The 21,177-nt window shown below is 33.4% G+C and overlaps 2 protein-coding genes across 3 annotated transcripts; both read right to left on the reverse strand.

Moving 5' to 3' along the window:
• Positions 1-1,767: 1,767 nt before the first annotated feature.
• On the reverse strand, positions 1,768-9,788 carry LOC148619504 (temptin-like). 2 transcript variants are annotated; one of them, XM_088579466.1, is made up of 3 exons: positions 9,393-9,716; positions 7,863-8,007; positions 1,768-4,160 (listed from the first exon to the last, which is right to left on the reverse strand). In XM_088579466.1, the coding sequence occupies exons 1-3, from the start codon at positions 9,642-9,644 to the stop codon at positions 4,081-4,083; spliced, it is 477 nt and encodes a 158-aa protein (XP_088435592.1). In that variant the 5' UTR covers positions 9,645-9,716; the 3' UTR covers positions 1,768-4,080. The 2 variants fall into 2 exon arrangements, with proteins under 2 accessions (XP_088435592.1, XP_088435593.1); XM_088579467.1 differs by lacking the exon at positions 1,768-4,160 and adding an exon at positions 6,271-6,734 and having other exon boundaries at positions 9,393-9,788.
• Positions 9,789-12,650: 2,862 nt separating this feature from the next.
• On the reverse strand, positions 12,651-15,395 carry LOC148619505 (uncharacterized). Its single transcript, XM_088579468.1, has 3 exons — positions 14,945-15,395; positions 14,328-14,396; positions 12,651-13,328 (listed from the first exon to the last, which is right to left on the reverse strand). The coding sequence occupies exons 1-3, from the start codon at positions 15,309-15,311 to the stop codon at positions 12,838-12,840; spliced, it is 927 nt and encodes a 308-aa protein (XP_088435594.1). The 5' UTR covers positions 15,312-15,395; the 3' UTR covers positions 12,651-12,837.
• Positions 15,396-21,177: the final 5,782 nt, after the last annotated feature.

The raw sequence follows: 21,177 nt of genomic DNA on the forward strand, positions 1-21,177 counted from the left end.
CAGAGGGGTTGCAGCATATAAAATGATAGGGAGGCCGAAGATAGATCTAAGGGTAGGACATAGCTCTTGAAATCAGTGATATGTTTGTATCATATTCAATTTCATAAAAGCCTGCCAAGTTTTCATTTGAAACAGAATCAAATCAATCCAAGTTACTTTGATGCTTACATGTAACTGTGTTAAATGCTGAATACAAACGTTCCAATGATTGTAAGACTGGTGTCCTTTACCCTAGTTCTACCTCCTTAAATGAGCGGACAAAACATTTCCATGTCAAATTTAAAGCAAAAAAAAAACAATTTGGCACTAGACAGCGACACAGACAAGAAAATAATACGCACAGAAAAATGAAACCCGATAAAAAACGAAAGTTCACTAAAGAGATACGGCTGTGATACCTCTTCTTGCACTTAACAAGTCAAAGAGAGACAAAAATATCTATGACAAATGGGGGAAGTTTGTCATGGACACAGGAACTACATACCAATTAATCGGGTCATGTTGACTACCTTTAACTTTTGAAGTGATTGCTGTCATCTATGGGCAAAATGTCAAAATGTCACAGTAACTGTTATGAAGATCGTTGAGTCCTACCCAGAAAGTTGGTGTAATTTTTTGTTATTTTTAGCAAAGCATATAAATGAAGAGATAAAAAACATATGCATGAGCGACTGATATTTCATTCCATTCATCCATTCCAAGGATATTTGACCGTGAGTAAATCAGTTTTCGCTTAATTAACGAGTAATTACAATTTCATTTTGTCAATTTCGCAATACAGGTTAAGATGAGAGGCGGAATTAAGTGTGTCTACTTTCCATTGAGAAAGATAAAATGAAGATAGTTACCAAATTTTAAATTTTCAAATACAGATAGACCATACCAACTTGTGTTCCCTTCGTAATAGTATGTGTCTCATAAGAGTTTGCCATTTCAAATCAACAAATGTTTCAGGTGTTGAAATTGAAATTGTTTTTTTTTAATTTCTATGAAATTTGTTAGCCTAAATTCTCCACGAGGAGCAATACCGTCTTCAAAGATCACTTTGACCTGATTCAATTATTGCAAATCTTTATTATAGGCCAGTATGATTTCCATAAGCATTTTAAAAAATAGTATTTAAATTATCACATTAAGCTACTAAAAGGCAAATACTACTACGAGCAATCATGCCATTACTTTGGACAGAAACAGAATTTCGGAAAGCCTTTGTTTTTTGTTCTTCTTGTTTTGTTTGTAACAAATGTGCATAGGGAATATTATGTGATATATCTTGTGTTAGGAAATGAGGCTATGATTATTACTAAGATTTTGTTAATTTTGAAACTCTGGATAATTATCAAGTGGGTTTTCCTTAAGTTATAGAGGACAAGTTTGTGAAGAAACGAGGTACGACGAATGAAATAACACAACACTTTACATTCGTCTTTGTTGAGACTGACCTTAGAAATTACATTTGACTACAGACTGGGTTCAAACTACTCGAAGCTCGAAGTGAAAAGAGGCGATTTTATAACACTAACCAATAAGTGAAAAATAACCATTTTAATTATTATTCCCGTCTAGCATTAGGAGAGAATAAATAATCAAAAGCTCAACGAGGAGAACCAGTCGCGTACATGTACATGGATAACGGTTGAGATATAGAGCGATTGCTGATCGGTCAAATCCCTGGTTTGGATGAAATATTGATGAGAATCCACACAAGGCATGGGATGGCGACTCTTAATTGAAGCACATGTGAATGATAGGAAAAAAAAGAAGAAAGAAATTTTATTATTTATTTAGAAGAGAAAGAAGCTGAAAAAGACAGAACTATCTTGAGTATTTTTAAAGATATTTTGGAAAAAAAAAGAAACATGTTCATACGAATGCGGAATCGACTGCAAATACAAGATACCGCAACATTTCGCGGGCTTTTTCTGCTTTGGGCGTCGGTAAATACAACTATATAAAAGTTTGCTATCAAACACCAGTAGTTGTTATCAAAAATGAAATTGCATAAAATTTTATTCTCAACATCAGAAAATGCTAAGAGACGGTTAGCTTTTCAGGAAAGCTATTACTTATCTTTCTGCTTAAATTTGTCTTTGTTAAACAAATATAAAAACAGATCTACACAAAGAAAATATAGACTAAAGTCCATTCAAAGAGCGATAACTCAAATAAATATTTGTATTCAGCTTTACTTAAAAATTTGTTTTATCCATATTTACAGTACTGGAAATGCAAAAATACCCAAGGAATACTGATTTATACGTAGATTTTTAACAGTTGATGTACCCCTTATCATTCACGTTTACATTTTTGTCTATTAAGACATGACCAAAATCATTCATAAAAACTAATTATCTTAACTAAAATAAACAATATTGAAATAAAAAAAAAATCACGAGAACAAGGATGCTAATCGGATGAATATAGTCAAAGGACAACGACTAGAAGGAGAAATACTCACACACACACACACACACACACACACACACACACACACACACACACACGTGTGTATGGAACAACTAAAATAACACGTACACAGAATGAAGTCAATAAGAAACCCGCACTTCATTAAGAAATGAGAGCATGAACAAAGTGCACCGTTAGAGTAACCGTCCTATGCTTGTCTAAAAACATTATTTTCTTATATTATATCGATATTTGTCGCTACCGATTTTGTTGCATGTTTTTTTTTTACGTTCTTTGTGTACCTGTGGTCAGCTGATGACTCGTCTACGTTGCACACACACACATTTTATTGTAAGCGATGATAAATACAAATGCCCTAAGGCATAGCAATAAACTAACATTTAACTCAAAGGACAAAACTATAAGAAAATAGTTGAATAAAGTCAAGTTGCAGAACTAGGTGCCGCGTGCAGGTACGGGTGTCGAAAGACCTGCAGCAGCGCTAAGCTTGTCGTAAACGGCGACTTATAAATAGTGCTCAGAAACCTAGCCGGGGCTAGGCGCTCTGCCCACAGAGCAACTGGGATGTGCGCCCCAGCTGGTGGAATGGGATACCCCTGGCGTGTTATATGCTGGGGTTGTCAGGCTATAATACGGAAAACCTGACCGCAAACCATAGTGGTGCACCGTGTTGGGAAAGGTGCCACGTTCCTCGCATGTTAAAGAACCCTGCTGTGGTATTCGATAGGAGTAGGAACCTTTTCGCTCTGATACAGGAGGCTAAATTGCCCGACCTTACCCATCCCTCCCCTCTTTCTAGTGGCAGTAAAAATTTGTCGACCTTATTATCCTTGTGTCCCATCCCATTTTTCATTTCATCATCATTTCATGTTCATCGTCTAAATACAGCTGAAATATTGCTACTCGGGCGTTAAACCCCAACAATCAATCAGAACTAAGTAATTTTGATATTGACGATAAAATTGGTGAAGATTCCGGCGATGGTTTGTGTGACTATTGTTTTACGAACCCTTGTGTAACATTAAACTGACCGTTGTGACTTTAATAAAATCACATTCGACCGCCTGTAAGAAATTAAGGATCCGAAAAACTAAGTACAGAATGTTTGGAGCAATGATTCAGAGAAGTGCAAATATAAGGCTGAAATTATATACCCACTCCTTAATTCCATTATGTTTTACATCTTACAATATTGTGGTTAAAATATGGACCCTCCATTCTCCCAGAACACTCACACTAAATCAAAACGGATTTTGACATTTCTGCTTATTTGTATTGCAGTAAGATAAGAAAAAGTGAAATGCATATTATGCCTAACGAAATATTAAATGACTAATTAAAGGTATGTTTTTGTATACTTTATCTTTACAAGTATAAAACGTGATTGATGAATGTACACATGATGAATCATAAATAATAGCATTAAAAACAACAACAAAAATGATATAAATATAAACAGGAAATGACGTAAATCACACTAGGAAATAATGAAACTAGTTTTTCATTTTCTGTGGTAACACTGTTGGTTTCTTAGCGGGCATACCACCTTCATTATCTAAGCTTTGTATACGGTAGTCCATTCGTCATAAGTTACTTCCTTGTCGTCTAAATCTTTAAGATAGGTTATTCCAACCGCTGTACTTAAATGCACAATTAGGCAGATTTACAATTTAATATCCTTGATATTGTCTTACTCAGTACAATTGTATTATTTTTGAAAATTTGTTTCACACCTGAAAGAAAAGAAAATAACATGCACTTAACATATTAAGGTCTATTTTTTAACAATTAAAAAATCATTTTAAGATAATAAGTTTTTGATTCAGAAACTGAAACTATGAACTTATCCCTCTCAACAATACTAGTCAAAATTGTTATGCGGGCTTGATGTTATAATTTAGATTTGAACTTTTCTAGGTTATTAACGTAGATTATTTGTCCATTTTGAATTTATAGGTAAGTCTATATCGAAGTTGGTATTAATTAAATACGTCAACGTTTTGACATAAAGATATGTTATTATTTTGGGTTACCCTCCAATATACATTTCGTTAATTTATGTAGTAGACGGTTGTTTTCTGTCTTTCTACCTGTTGTCGATAGACAGGCCAATTGAAGTGTTAGGAAATTGCATAGAGTCTATTGTTTTCACAGCAACATTTAAAAATACATGTAATTACCATTCGAACTTACGGTGCTTGATGAAAAAAAAACATGCATGCGTAATACTAGGTATACCCCCACTCGTAAAGGAGATTGATTTCATACATCATCCAAAAATTAGCTTGAAACATATGCATCGTCTAAACAATGCCATACGCAAAACTTGAAGTCAATTAATTCATTTGGAGCCAAGTTTTTTTTTCGACGAAAATTTTCTTTAGCATTCCAAATAATGAAAGTAATCAAGATTCGAGCAGAAATCAAAAGAATATATTGCAAAGGTAAAGACTAGACAGAGAAAACAGACACATACTACAAAGAACATAAATAAGAAAGTAAGTATAAACAAAAGTAAATTGAGCATCCCGGACTCCACTAAAATAGAGTTTATGGACCAGGTACACCAATAAGTAAGCGCCCTCTGCTTTTCTAGAAACACCCGCCGAAGAGAAAAGGATAACTGTGACACGGTGAAGAAATCGATTCATTGATGCCCCATAACGATCCACGAGTTCATGATGACAATTAAACTTCTGTAGAGATTACCTCTTTCTTGAAGCAACATTACCCTGTCCCAGAAGCCTAATTTTAAGAAGTTTAGCATGGTGCAAAATGTTTGTGTAGATTCGGTAAGCTCTGGCATAGCGTGTGAGTTGAGATATGACAACTACATGTGCTAAAGGTTACAGACCACCAATTCAACCAATGAGCATTTGGAACGTACGCAAAAATAGTCCTACGCAGAAATTACCCCTGTTCCTCAAAGTGCTGTGAAAAAAGTTCTCATCTCATTTAAAAAATTTAAACAGTTTCTGAAAGGAAAAACATTTCTGTACATTTTATAGGTGCATTTTGCTTCTTGTGATGTGAAGCCTAATCTCCATAATGATTTCTAAATATACCCCTATCTTGTGAAAACACTGGGATTTCCCATGCTATTTATAGACACTTCACTTCCGGTGACCAGTACTGCACTGCAAGTCTGCTAACCCCACATGCCATTCTGAGGATTGTGAGCTGACATATGTAGAATCATGCTGATATATAGTCCTCTGCAGGTTAAAGTTAAGGTAAAGTCCAGAGAAGCCATTGAATATTGTGAAATTAGCATAGAAGCCTATGGGAAGTGGAATTAGTGGTTTTTAGCCTAAAGGCATATTGCAACAGGTGGAAGGAAAGTTGAGAATACGGAATAAGAAATCGGTCTTGTCGTATAGTTTGGTTATGAGTTTTTTTCTTTTCTTTTCCATCGATCAATAAAACATTGATAATCCTAAGAAAGTTGATATTGGACAGCACCCAAGATCGCTTACGACATAAAGCCTATCTTTATATAGCTAAACTCAAAATTTTAAATCATTATAACTATTGGAAACTGCGTTTTATGAAACGAGAATTTTCTCTATCATTTCAAATAACAAAAAGTCCCACGAAACATGAAGTTGATTTCGGACAGCACACATCAATACATCCACTGAGAGCCGAGGTAATTGCGACGAAATTCTGACCGACGGACAAACAGAATGACGGACGGAGAAGGTGATTCCAATATACCACCCACTCGTTGAATGAGGGCATAATTACAAAGAGCAAAATAAACGATTTTGGTTTGAATAAAAATAACATTTTTTTGCGGTTAACATTTTATATTTATATTTTATAGGCAAGTCGAGAACCCGAAGGAAACACACATCGAATTATCTTGTTTGATGAAGAGACTGTCTCATCTTTTTAAAAGGTGAGTACCCAACGGCGTAAGGAGAGGGGGTTAACCAGTATATTTATTGGAAGGCACTAAAACAACACATGTACATGTTACACCAATTCATATCTATATGTTGAATGATCAGACACTTCTATATGAATATTTTGAACAATGACAATTTAAAAAATTAACCAATGAACCCATTCGTTTCTTATAGTTCTATATACATTTATTTCAACTAAGAAGTCTTCATATTAGTCAAATACTGCATAAAAGTCCATTCATATGAATATCTTGCAGGGACGAACCCAGAGGAGTTCCAGGCTATTATTTACATTTTCCACAAAATTCTGTGCTAAATTAACAATATACACACGTAGTTTTCATCCAAATCCCTCGAACACTCCATTGGATCTGCCACTAATTTGAGACTGAATATCTATACAAAAACTGAGTAACATAAGTTAAACATCTTGTGCTGAGGAACACATTGTGCAACGTCAAAAATAAAAAAAGAAAGTATTGCTGTTGGCCTATCAAATAAAAATGTTGTTTTACAAGAAATATTGTTGTCGCCAGTGATACTCGATACACACTCCGTCTTTGTTTCGTATAAACATGACATACAATCATGCAACCAGTGGTACAAGAAAATTAGTATTTCATTACAACCAAATTTCAGTGATTGCAATTTTCTTTTTCGTCCCGTAATTACACTGTAAAGTTCATAAAATTGTTCTTGTTTTAATTATTTTTAGCCGTTAAAAGTGCGGCAAAATATGTTCATGAGAGACTTTTATTAAATCAAATATAAAGGGCATCTTTCTTGACTATCAACCTACTTATATCTTTAGTGTGAGCTGGCGCATTACGTGGAAGAGTACAGCTGCTTGTTCCCCGTGTAACATTTCACATATAATTAAAATTATAAAAAAGGGGGGAAAGGATTCAAAATTGGCACTGCCCTCAAATGCGAACAATATTTCAAATTAAGCATGCTTTTTTATTATCTACTGATTTTATTAGGGTTTGTTCCTTTCATTCAACTTCAAAATATGTATAACTATAACTCAAAAGAGCGTGTGTTTTATAATATGTAATTATTTTCATTTAAAACATGATTTACTCTTTTTTAACGCATTGGCTATCATGTTGAGATAGAATAATTGAATGCAGTATGTATTCTATTGTTAGTTGCTATTACGTTTTATGACAGATTAAAAATGTTTGCTATTATCTGTTCATTATAATTTATGAATGATGCTGATCATGTTTTTAAACTGACAAAAAACCGTGAGTGAAGCTCACCTAAGGATACCCTGTTCCACCTTCCACTAACCATGTGGTCAAAACATGAACAAAGACGCCAAACAGAAAATTGATGTCACTTCAGCCTGAAATCACTGCGCACTATGTTGCATACATGCAAGCTTCAGTCAAAATACAAGGTAATTGCATGGATACTGCAACGTAAACGTAAAGGGACGAACGGAAAGTATAATCAGAATTCTTGGAAGGATGTTGGAAAGCCGATTTTTTTTTTTTTTTTTTTTTTTTGTGGCATTACCTGGATGACTTGTTGCCTTTCCTTTTGTTTCTCCACCTAAAACCCATTCACAGTCAGGATCACCAAGTTCTTCACCATTTGTTCTGCCATCACCATCACTATCTCTTACACAAAGTTCTGTCCAATTGGAGTTCTTTTTAAAGTCCTGCAATACGGACACGTCTTATAGGTGGTACAATGGGTATAACCTACGTCACCGGAAGTGTAAAGGGCCGTACTTTTTTATGTCAAACATCGCTTGTTTTGATGTCAAACATCGCTTGAAGGTAAGTTTTATCTATCATTCCAATAAATGAAGTTTATTATGAATCGAATACACACATAAGGAGACAGACATTATAGGAAAGCTAAGTTTATAATCAAACCTTCCGAAATGTCATTCACTTTCGTGAACACTCAACTACAGCTGACCAATTACATGTGGATAAAACGTGTTATTCATTTCGATTTTAATTACAGTTATGTTTTTGAATTATTTGTTATTCAATGACCAAAATACGAGCGCCTCAATTGTCAAAATCGCAAGTTTTGCTGCACTGGTAATTTGTCAGCTGTAGTTAAGTGTTTGTGAAAGTGAATCATCGGACATTTCGGAATGTTTGATTACATACTAGTATTTAGCTTTTCCTATAATGTCTGTCTCCTTATGCGTGTATTTGATTTTTGATTTATAATATAACCTCAATTATTGAAATGATTGATAAAACGTACCTTCATGCGGTGTGTTTGACATCAAAAAGTGCGGTCGGTAACACTTCCGGTGACGTAGGTTATACCCATTGTGATAGAGTGAATAATGGTAGGTTCAGATTGTACTTGTGCTTGTAATGTAAAGAATTGTTCTGAGTGCCACAAAAATACGATGACGTTATAAACAGTTTAAAAAATACAGACTTAATCAATTTTTCTTATCTTTTCGTTTTCTTGTTTATACAAAATTGACAGTTAAAAGCATGAATTGTGCTTAGTATGTCAATTTTGGCCAAGCTAAAATAAAAAAAAATTAATACAATATTTTTTTCACGAAATGTACATCCATTTCGGCAAGCACCATAAGGAGCCTCTTCCCGCTTTCCAAAAAGGAGCTACGTGATTACCCTGTTCACAATAACTAAAACTAATGCTCTTATGCCATATTTTTGAGTTGTGATGATTGAGATGGATATAACCATAATAAATATAATATTTTAAACACGCCTTATGTAATACGTCAATTCAAGAATATCGACAATTTCATGTACTATTTTATTATTTACCATTTCTTTGTTTAAAAGATACTATATTCTGCTATTTTAATTCTAAATATCTGCATATGATCAAATTTGAAAATAAAACAAATTCCTTAAAAGAAAATTTTATATACAAAGTTCTGACAAAAAGAATATATTTCCTTTTATGCTATGGAGGAAAACAAACATAGGTAACTCGATTATTTTTTAAGGTGTTGTCACCGATTATTATGTTATCCATTCTATATATCTGTATTGTTTATAATAATGATAAAAGATTAAAAGATTCAAAAGTTCTTACCTCGCCAAACGGATTCCGTTCAAATACACCGAACAGTTCATTACCGGATATTTTTGCTTGATGAGGCAACATATGCCAGTGTCCAACAGCAAGAAATATTTTGTTGGAGCCTGGACAGGGATCTGGGACTGAATTTCCATTTGGTATGTATGACAAAAACATTGGATATTCATACGACGGAGTGATAAAGAATACAATATAGAATACTGAAAACAAATATGAATTAAAAGAAAAACTGACAATAATATTCATTTTTGTTTTCCAATTCCACGTTTTTTTTGTCAAATGTTCCGTTATAAGGTTCGTTATAAGACTAAACAATTTTCACGAATCGCTTCTATTTATTTGTTATATAAGTACAGTTAAACGCCTAAAGGCTAAGGACACACTTGTAATACAGTGGTTATGACAGACAAGAAATGTTAACCACAGTGGACAGTTTTCTAATACATCATGTTAGATTGTTGACGTCAGAGGTTTACACAAGGTAACTTGGTCACTTTTTCCTTATCTATCTAATTGTAGCGAATCATTTGCGTTTAAAGTTTGAAAATCATAGGATTTCCTTCTAAGGCTGAATTTATTTGGTGAATTCTGTGTTTATATATGCTTGTTAAATATATTATATTAAAACATATTGATGTTTTAATGTATTAATGTATTATATTAAAACATCAAAATAGGAACTGGTCCATTGAAGTGCACGATTTAGAAAAATAGAAGAGAAAGAGATAACCCATATGATTAAACGTATTCCTACAATGTAAACGGTTGCTATTGCGTTCCTCCATACCCCAACCTCTGATTTACAAGCTCTATATTGCAAACCGCTCGATCTGACGTTCTTTGAAATCGGCAGAATTATAGTAGAATATTCACCATTTTAAACATTTTATAAAATGTCCTTAACCTTACACTGGTGACGGTGACTAAACTGAAAAAAAAAATAAATGAACTACCTGATGAGAAAATCCAGCAATTCTGGAAATCCTTTGTAAAAGCAGTTTAAATGAACTTCTTATCTGGTTTTCTGCATTTTGCATTAACATCCGTTTAAAAAAATTACGGATTTCAATTTGCGAAACGAAAATATTAAATTACGGAACTTTAAGTTCGTTTTGTCAAAAATGCATTATATTCCGTAAAATTAGTGACCTAATTCAGAAAGGCTGACCACATCGATAACTGTCTTTATCACAAATATTTTCTGGAACAGGGTTATGTTGTTACAAGATGAAAACTGATTTGTTCAACGTGTCATAGTTTTCCTTTCCTCTTGTCTACCCCGGATTTGACTTTTTATGAGCAACTCGGCGGTTGTTTCTAGAAAAGCAGAGGACGCTTACCTTACCGGTGCATCTGGTCAATGTTCCCAGTTTTTAGTGGAGTCCGAGTTGCTCATTTACTTTTGTTGCTTTTATGTATCATTTAATTACTCTATGTTCTTTGTTGAGTTTGTCTGTTTCAAAATGTCTGGTCTTTGTCCCTGGATTCCATTCTTTTCAATTCCGCCATAATCTTGATTCCCTTAATTACTCTTTCTATGTATTTAATACAAAATTAGGATTATTTTCGCTTGATTTCCATTGGTTTAAACTTCTTTGTAAATAAAAGACTTAAAATATTTTAAAACACATGTGTAGCTTATTCACATTTGCGATGGCTTTCAACATGTCAGGTGCTAAAAGCATGGCACCGAGTCAGAAAATAGCTTGCCAGACAACCTATAGCACTGCTGGGGTAGATAAAACGATACTTAAGTCTTTTTCAAAGAAAGATTTTTAAAATACCAAGATGACAGTTGTATAACATTATTTGAACCATACCTCAGATGATTTAAAGGCTTAGGATTCGTACTTAAATGATATTTTTTTTATTTTGAACACATCTGAGCATTAATATTCCACAAATAAGGACACAAAACACAGATGTACTGGTTTCATTATATATATGTACGCCATAACATGTAATCAAGTCGACATACTGTAATTATTTTATAATATATCTCCTTTTAGTTTTAATTTTCTGTATTGATTCTTTAAACAAATATTTCTAAAACACATTTATTTAAAAAAAAAAAAAAACTTTAAATTTATAGGTTGATAAGTTTTCATTTCATTTTAAACAAACAACACAAATTATTTCCCTTCCTATTAAACTCCTTTGTATTTTGTATCAATTAGATATATGCTGAACAATTATTACAAGCATCAGGATTTTCATCAGCGCAGGCAAAGTCGACTCTGAGACTTTATAATTTGGATATCCGACAAATTATACTCGGCGCACTCGATTCGACACGGCGTCGGTTATTGCATTTGTAGCAGTTTGTGTATGACATGCCTCTCCCTGAATTTAGTATCGAGAGCAGTGTGTTTAATTCATACTATTGCTTTGAAACACAATGTCGCTAGTTGAAGCGACGGCTTTAGTTGAAGCTTCAAATCAAACAGCCAATTTTAGATCTTAGATCTTGTAAAGCAGTGTGACATTTAAGTCGTTAAAAACTGTTGTTTCAGACTGTATGAATTTCAATCAATAACCACATGATTATCATCATGCAATTTTAATCCATATGACAATAATATAACGCTCGATCCATAGGTTAACCTTATGTTACACTTTATATTATTCTCATGTGTGGAACGTTTGGCTTTGTAGATTTCTCTATAAGGTGTAAGGATATTGTGGCTGATGTCTTTTAACTACTGATAAGTTCTACAAGATATATAATGAATCGCCTTCGTTTTCAGACCTGACTGAATATAGCATTATACTAAAAATATTTAGTTGGATTAAATGTTGTGTCAAATCGAAGAACTTTTTCCTTCCTGAGAACATTTCCAAAAATGGACTTTCATTTAGTAGGGCATGAAGCATATAATGTAGTTAGAAATAGCTGTATTGTCGGTGTGGTATACGAACCATTTTATACTTGAAAAAACAATTACCCCATGCGTTTTACTAGATCTTCCGTCATTCCATAAACCGTAATTGGGGACCACATGGTCGGGTTCCTCTGACACATTTAACAATCATTTAATGATGCAAAGATTACAGGAAGAGAAACCAACACATTTGACACAAAGTAGCGCAATATATAGTAGAATCCATAAATACCATAATAGTGCAATTGTAAAATAAATTGTTCAGTAAGCTTTCCGATTGGGTCTTTTTTTACTTCACGACAAAACTTGTCGTACGATTTAACGTAATTCGATTTTGGTTTTAAAGGCTAAAAAGAAGTTGCCCTTAAGCTTGTAGTTTAAGTACATTTATTCTATCTAACAATTAAAACAGTTGATATGACTGCTTCTTTATCTTGCCAAATATCATAAAAAAAATTAAAAAGTTTTATTCACAATTAGCTGATGTTAAAATAACATTTTCTTGACTATTCTACACTTCCTCAAATTGTTTTTATATAACATTTGTCGAGTTATATTCATTTCGAACAAACAACACAAGCCATCTCCCTTCCTGCTACATATGGCGGACATGGTGTGGCTCCATTGCATTTGGCATGAACTGCATACAGAATGGATTTATCTGCCCATGATGAACCTTTTTTGAGAAAGTCAGGATTTCTATCAATGCAAATATATTCAGATGCAGCTTTATGACTTGGATACCCAGCAAATATATATCCGCTGTACTCCACTTTCCAGTCACCAAAGCACTCCGTTCGGCCTGGTATCATCGTTATAACTGATGCCGCTGATGTATGGCATACTGCACACTGCACCAAATAGTGGCTGTATTGTTTATCGAAAAGTGTGTTCTTTATATCAATATCCCAGTTGTCAAATTCTGTTGCACCAATATATGGCATACTCTGAGAATCTTTACTATCATACAGTCCCCACTGAGGTTCATTCGGGAGGCAGAGTTTATTCGGAGCTCCTCCAGCTGTATATGATGATCCACCTACAAACCCTGAAAAGTATCTGAGTGTGATAACATATGTATTTTAAGTACTTAAAAATATGCAAATATCGCGGCACAATCGGTTTTAGATTAAGGTTGCTAAGGAAACTATAAGTAATTATTATTCATTATATGTGTAAGGATATGCGTATTTAACATTACAATAGAATAGGCAGAAGTACAAACGTCTGCAACAGTACAGTTTGGCATTCAAATCTTTTGTTTTCAAATCTACTCGTCAAATGATGAAACCATAGATGTTTTAGAGATTAGGGACTGGTTATTTTGTCAGTTATTTTGGGAGCGATTGTATCGCCATATCTTTGTATTGTTTTAATATAATCCATTATTGGTTACAATCCATAATTTGATTGAAGTAACCATGGCGTAAATTGTAACCCAAATATTTAATTGATATTGATGATCAAACTTCACTTATGCAACGATCTGACTCCCCCATTACATCGACCACCTTGACCGCTTGAGTGGATGAATAATTACATCACATACCCTAAGTGTAACCATAAAGTATTCAAACAGTAAAATTCTCAAATTCTAAATCACTGTCACCATATATTTGTTAGATATTGTGTGACACCTTTTATTAAAGTTTTCCAGTCATATAGAAAACATTTTATAACCTACAATCTTTTATTGGATGTATTCTTATAACTGCTCTTGTTTACAGTTATGTTTAAAGGTACATATTTCCTTACATAAAACAAAAACAATGGCATTGGTTACAACTTACATATATGGGTAGCTAACAAGTCTGCCTTTTTGAATACCTATTGGTAATGTTGATTGAAACAGCTACATATCAAGTTAAAAACAGTTTTGTAGGTTATTTGGAAAATATTGCGTATAAAGAGTTCAAGTAAGAGGAAAAATCAATTACTCATATTTTTAATGATGACTTTGCATAAAACTTGTTGTATTTATAGAATTAATCAAGGTCAATCAAATGATAGGTTGTTGTATCTAATAAAAGCAACGAAAGTAAAATACCGCTGTAAACCTGAGTCGACGTGTTGCTGGTGCACGACGTTCTTCCCCACTGAGTGTATGATGTGCCACCTAAAATACAATTTCTTTTCAATTGAACTTTTGAAATTGTTCTGTATTACAACAATTCAAACATTTTGTGACATTAATTGTAAACACATAACAAAAACTTACTTAATCTAAGGATTTTTTGGCGACTGAAGTCATTTCTTCGTGTATATAGATCGTCTTTGTATCATTTAAACACGTTTAGACCATGTTTGGGATTTTGACGTACTGTAAATTGTGAAATTTTTGCAAAAGTCTTATATCGCTATTATCGTAGAAAGACCCGTAAAGCCAAAATTAAACTTTTTGTGAATATTTTCTTCAAGAACATTCTAATACAATTTTACGAATGATAGTGAATTTAAATCTGCGTGAAAGCAGATTGATCATAGAAGCTGTCAAAAAAAGACGGCGCGAAAATTTCCAGGTTAACAGTATTTGAATAATCCTATTTCTGATGCTTCGGTATTTGTTTTGCCGATATTTTGAAATTTCAGTTGAAATACAGCAAATATTCCATTTTTATCTCAGCTTATTAAAATTTTTCGATGGCAACAATATGTCATACTTACTTTTGACTCTTCTCGCCTCTTTGTCCAAGTCAAGACGTAGTTTGGTCAAGCGTTCGTTAACATTATTCAATGAATTAGAAACTTCCATCGATACCCTCTCTGCAATACTGGATTTCATCTTCTTTATAGAATCATCAGTGGTGTTTCTAAGTTCTGACAAAAATGTCTTCATTCCTTTATCAATAGTCCTATCAATGTAGTTTTTCAGTTCTGTATTGATACCGGAGACGTCTAACTCAGCCACTAATGGAGCCCTTAAGTTGTTCAGCAATGGGAAGGGAACAGAAGAACAGTCTTCTGTCTGGCATTTTTCAACCTCAGCCTGTGCTACAACTAATGCTAGCAATACAATACAACCATAAAACATCTTGTCATCAACTAAGACACTTTAAGTTACATCCAACGCGAACAGTGTTTTTCCTAATGAAACAATAGGAAACAGTTCGGAAGTACTTACCGCGTCAACGGATGTATAACCTTTGTTATGGGGATATATTGTAACGTCTTCCAAGTATTACTTCTTCAAAAGACTATCACTTCTTTAACTGATAAATAAATCTTAAGTGAAAGTCAGATTATCATCACTTATAAAGTACAAAGCATGGTGTTTTAGGCTCAGCTCATTAGAATATACATAAATAACAATCAATGCATGATACATGAAATATAAAACAAAAAGCAACGTTTTAGTGGAGAAATGTGGTCACAGTATCTACCGTTGACTAGAATAAAATCCACGAACTAGATATTTGACATGGCTGCGTCTCACTGGTAACAACGTTGACAAAATTCTTCAACGCACTTTTAGTCAACCAATTTTTACCAAGAACTCTCCAGAAACTTTTAAAGGAGTCTGACTGCACTTGTCTAATTACTTGCCTCTCTGGAAATCTAGGAATAATAATTAAAGTTAAAACAGATCACTTGAAGAAACATAGAAATATATATATCTTTTTTAAAATGAGCTAACGTAAACTATAAAAGATCACGATCTTTTTTATTCTAGCCAGATACCAAAAGGGTGTGTCAAAAAACTGACTATCCACTTAATTTAAACCACAAAAACATCATGTTTTATAAGCCAGATACCGAAAGGGTGTGTCAAAAAACTGACTTACCACTTAATTTAAACCACGACACAATAATGTTTTATAAGCCTATTGGTCAGTTCTACAAGCTGTTATGAATTCTCCGTTGCTTTTCCACTGTCGGCATTGTACCATTACCTATACATCAATTGTATTTTTGTTGTGATTGACATAATCGCAGAATGTAAAACTAATAATGCTCTATAACCATGTCTACAAACATGTGGAAGCTAAACAAGTGTTCAAATAATCGTTAAGTTAGGCGTGCATTAACTTCATTTAATGAAAAGATAGATTTCATTCTAGAATATTTAGTGGCGCCTTGACTTTCTTTTCCAACAAAAATACTATCATAAAAGAATGTAATTTTGTTTACCTATGATCGGTGGTACCAAAAAACACTTGACCGTGTGAAATACCTTAGTCAAGTTATTCTTCATATAAGGTGGACTTTTATTTTAAAATATTTTCTGACCATGGTTTAGCCGGAGTTGTCTAACTCTATTTTCTACATTTAAAAGACCTAAACAATAAAAACAATATTTCAGTCTATTCTGGATCTAGGACCCATATTTTTATGTATCTAATACATGTGTATTGTACAATCTGTAATTTGTGTTGTAATTTTTTTCAGATAGAGTCATACCAAGACGAGCACGTATACTCAAAATGACACTGTATGGGAGCTGACACTAATGCTTGTTCTAGAATTTTCTGATAGGCATTTACCCTGTTGGTATAAGAACTTCAGTCTTTTGATTTTTAAAATCATACCATTGACAATTATCTCCCCAGAAAGAAATTTATCAAGGTAAAGTCCTAAATATTTCACGCTATTTTGTGAAGAAATAGTGTGATTATTGCAGACAACGTTAAATGTGTCTATTTTTGAAAATTTTCGTTTTGAGCCAAACAATTATATCAAATCAGAAACCTTTTGCCTTTGAAAACCTTAATGATTTTGTTGGGGTTTTTTTATTTGCCTGTGGACGGCTGCCTACGGATGTTGGAAATATCTCAACGTTCATTGAAGACTAGTTGGTTGTCCTTTTTCAATGTATTTACTGTTGTTGTATTGTTCATAATTTCCCCGTTTCCGTTTTCTTATTTTTTTTAAGAACTATGTTTCCATACAATAAACTTGCCAACGTTAAAGAGTTAATACCAGACTAACAGTTGACGTTTATGCCTTCATATATTTATTGCTTGTGCTTTAAATGAATACAAGATATCAACATACATGTTTGTAATTAGCGATTACTTTATTTCTCACGTTTCTAGTTTATGATAAAGCCTTGGTACTTTTTCACTGTGTTTTGACACTTTTGACTGTACAGATTTCTCTATGAAGTGTTTGGATATGGTTGCTGATGTCTTTTGAACTAATGACAAGTTCTGAGTGAACATTATACTTAAAAAAAGCATTTGATTGAATTAAATGTTATGTCAAATCGAAGACATTTTTTCTAGAGACTTTTCCAAAGATGGACTTTGTTTGAAAAGGACATTAAGCATGTAATGTATTCATAATAAGTTCTATTGTCAGTGTTGTCTACGAACCATTAGATATTCAAAATGTTACCCCATGTCTTTTATTAGTCCTTTCGTCAACTCATAAATCGTAAATGTGGACCACATGGTAGGGTTTCTCTAACACATTTAACATTTAATGCAATGTTGCGCAAATTACAGGAATAGAAACCAACACATTTGACAACATGGCGCTGTATATAGTAGAATCCATAAATACCACACCAGTGCAACTGTAAAAATGAATTGTTCAGTCTGCTTTCCAATTGGACCTTTTTACTTCACGTCTAATCTGTTACACAAAAACTTGTACGATTCAACGTTTTCCAAATTTGCATTACCTTACAAAGAAGTTTCCCAATTCTTGTAGTCCAACTTCAATTATTCTAGCACATAATAAAAACAGTTCATTATGAATTCTCCTTTACCTTTCCAAATATCACGAAAAATTTAAATGAGCAAAACAAATTATTTTTTTTTTTGGCTGTTCTATATTTATTAAAAGTGTTTTGTATATAAAATTTGTAGAGTTATATTCAATTTGAACAAGTCATCTCCCTTCCTGCTACATGGTGGACATGGTGTGGCTCCATTGCATTTGGCATCAACTGCATACAGAATGGATTTGTTTGTCCATGAAGAAATTCTTGTCAGAAAGTCAGGTTTCCCATCAATGCAAATATATTCAGATGTAGCTTTATGACTTGGGTGCCCAGCAATTAAATATCCGCTGTACTCCACTTTCCAGTCACCAAAGCACTCCGTTCGGCCTGGTATCATCGTTGTAGCTGATGCCGCTGATGTATGCACACTGCACCAAATAATAGCTGTATTGTTTATCAAAAAGTGTGTTCTTAACATCAATATCCCAGTTGTGAAACACTGTAGCACCAATAAAAGGCATGTCTTGAGAATCTCTATTATCATACAGTCCCCATTGAGGTTCATTTGGAAGACAGGGTTTATTCGGAGCTCTCCCAGTTGAATGTGATGATCCATCTACAAACCCTACAAAAATATCTAAGTGTAAAAACATATGTATTTTTATATCATAAACCTGCAAATATCACATCACAATCGGTTTTAGATTAAGGTTGCAAAGGTAACTATAAGTAATGATTATTCATTATACGTCTCAAGATATATGTATTTGATATACAAATAGAGTAGGCAGAAGTACAAAAGGTCATCTCATTTTGTCGATTAATTATACTAGTTTGCGGTTTCTTTATTGCGTTTAGATCTAAAATCTCATGACGAAAATTAGCCTATGTGAGAAAATTTGAAACTGTGTAAAATTAAGCTAATATCTGCACACGTCTGCAGCTTAGCATTCATATCTTACGTTTTCAAAACTACACACCAAACGATGAAACTAAAAGTGTTTTGGAGATTAGGGACTGGTAATTTTGTCAGTATTTTTGGGGCGGTAATTCGCCATATAATGCATTATTGGTCACATTCCATATTTTGGTTAGAGTAATCATGGCATGAATTAAAACTCAAATATTTGATTGATATTGATTGTCAAACTTCAGTTATGCAACCAACTGACTCTAAAATAGACCAGCTAGACCGCTCGAGTGGATGTGAATTTATTCCTTTTTTAAGGAAAGAAGGGAATGGATGATTTACATCATATACGCTCTGTGTGGCTAAAAATATTCAAATATTCAAATATTCAATATTTGAATCAATGTATCCATATATTTGTTAAGCATTGTATGAAACATTTTGGTTAAAGTTTTCCAGCCATATAGAAAATATTTTAATAACCTGCAATCCTTAATTGGTAGTGTTCTTATAACTTATTTAAAGTTATGTTAATGTTACTTCAGGCGCCTACATGAAACCATATCATCCTATACGAAAAAGACTAAAATTTGAACTTTTATGAAAATTATGTTCGAAACAATTGCATATTTCAAGTCAAAACAGTTTAGTAAGATATTTGGAAGATACTGCTTATGCCACATTACGAAGGAGTTCAAATGTGACTAAAATTGAATTGCCCTTATTTTTAATTATAAAGCATGAGTTGCTTTGTATTTATATATTTAATCAAGCTTAATAAAATGATAGGTTGTTCCAATAAATGACATCCAAATACAGTTACAAAGAAAACAAAAGTAAAATACCGCTGTAAACCTGTGTGGACGTGTTAATGGTGCACGATGTTCTTCCCCATTGAGTGTATGATGTGCCACCTAAAATAGAGTTTTTGAACTTTTGATAGTGTTCTGTATTACTACAATGCAAACATTTGCTGACATTAATTTTAAACACCAAACAAAAACTTACTGAACGTAAGGATTTTTTGCCACTGAAGTTATTTCTTCGTGAATGTAAATCGTCTTTTTTTTCTTTTTTTTATTTGGTTAATTATTGTTATTTTCAAATATTTAAAAAAAAATTGTCTTCATCCACGCTCTTGTATAATCTTCAACTGCGTTTATTATGATTTTAAATTATTTTACCAGTTACCTTTTTGCGGTTCTTTGAACTTTGGGTCGTAGGATATCACTTTTCGGAGATTCTCATTTTGAATAATGTTAAAAGATCACCAGTGATGACATGGCAAGAGGGGTTGTAAACAAAAGAAGATTTGGAACAGTCACAAGTCAGAGGGTTCTCAATGTACACTTCAACGATTGTTTAAAGTTAAAAGTTTTACGGGCATTGGTGTTGTTGTAACTATAGGAAACAATAGGAACAGATTGATTTTTGAAGTATTGCGGTATTTCTTTCATTACCTCTCTCGGTGAAATAATCACATCAATACTTTATCTGCAAATGAAATGTGAAGAAATTTTCTGTTGATGTTATGTAGGAGCTCCGATATGACAGAAACAATAGGGACAGAATGACTTTTGAAGTATTATGGTTTTTCTTTCATAACTTTTTTTTTCGATTCCGAATGTTGCTGATGTTAATCGCATCAATACATTTCTCTACAATGTGCAGAAATTTTCTGTTGATGTTATGTAGAGGCTTTAATCTGACATGATTTAAAAGTCGGAAAGAAGCCAAATCATAAATAATACTCACCAGTCTATACTTGGATGACAGCTTATCTACGCCTCCTGTGTCAAGTGCCACATTACGAAGGTTTTCAGAATATTTACCGGCAGTGAAAAGAGATTTTATGTTATTCAAGGAGCTGATGAAGTTCCAAAGAAGGTTGTCAAAGACTTGATAATGATATTGGCTCTGATGGTTTTCGAGCATTAGGTTGTTAATGTCATTTCGACCATGTAGACGTTTTGTCCTAAGTTGGATGTTGAGAAGACCCATAATATAAATTTCACTGCATTAAGGACTTGACAGATTTCTTACACCATTACTGTTATCATTGCTGTCGTAACTTTCTCTTTCTGTACGGAGAAGTGTAGTAAGCGTTAAGTTATTTGTAGGTGATTGATTGTCTTAATGATGCGTACTTTCATCGACAAACGCCTGCCGTGATTCAGTAAATTGAAATGGTTGTATAAAATCCTTTCATGTAAATCCTCAGCATCATACCAACATTTGTTCATGCTCTTTCTCAACGTCTGTTTGGTTTCACCAACATACAAAATCCCGCAGATAGTACGCCCTATTCCGTAAATAGCGTTT

The sequence above is a fragment of the Perna viridis genome, chromosome 4 (genome assembly GCF_037379345.1).
Source record: "Perna viridis isolate PV_CMFRI_1.1 ecotype Kerala chromosome 4, ASM3737934v1, whole genome shotgun sequence".
NCBI lineage: Eukaryota > Metazoa > Mollusca > Bivalvia > Mytilida > Mytilidae > Perna > Perna viridis.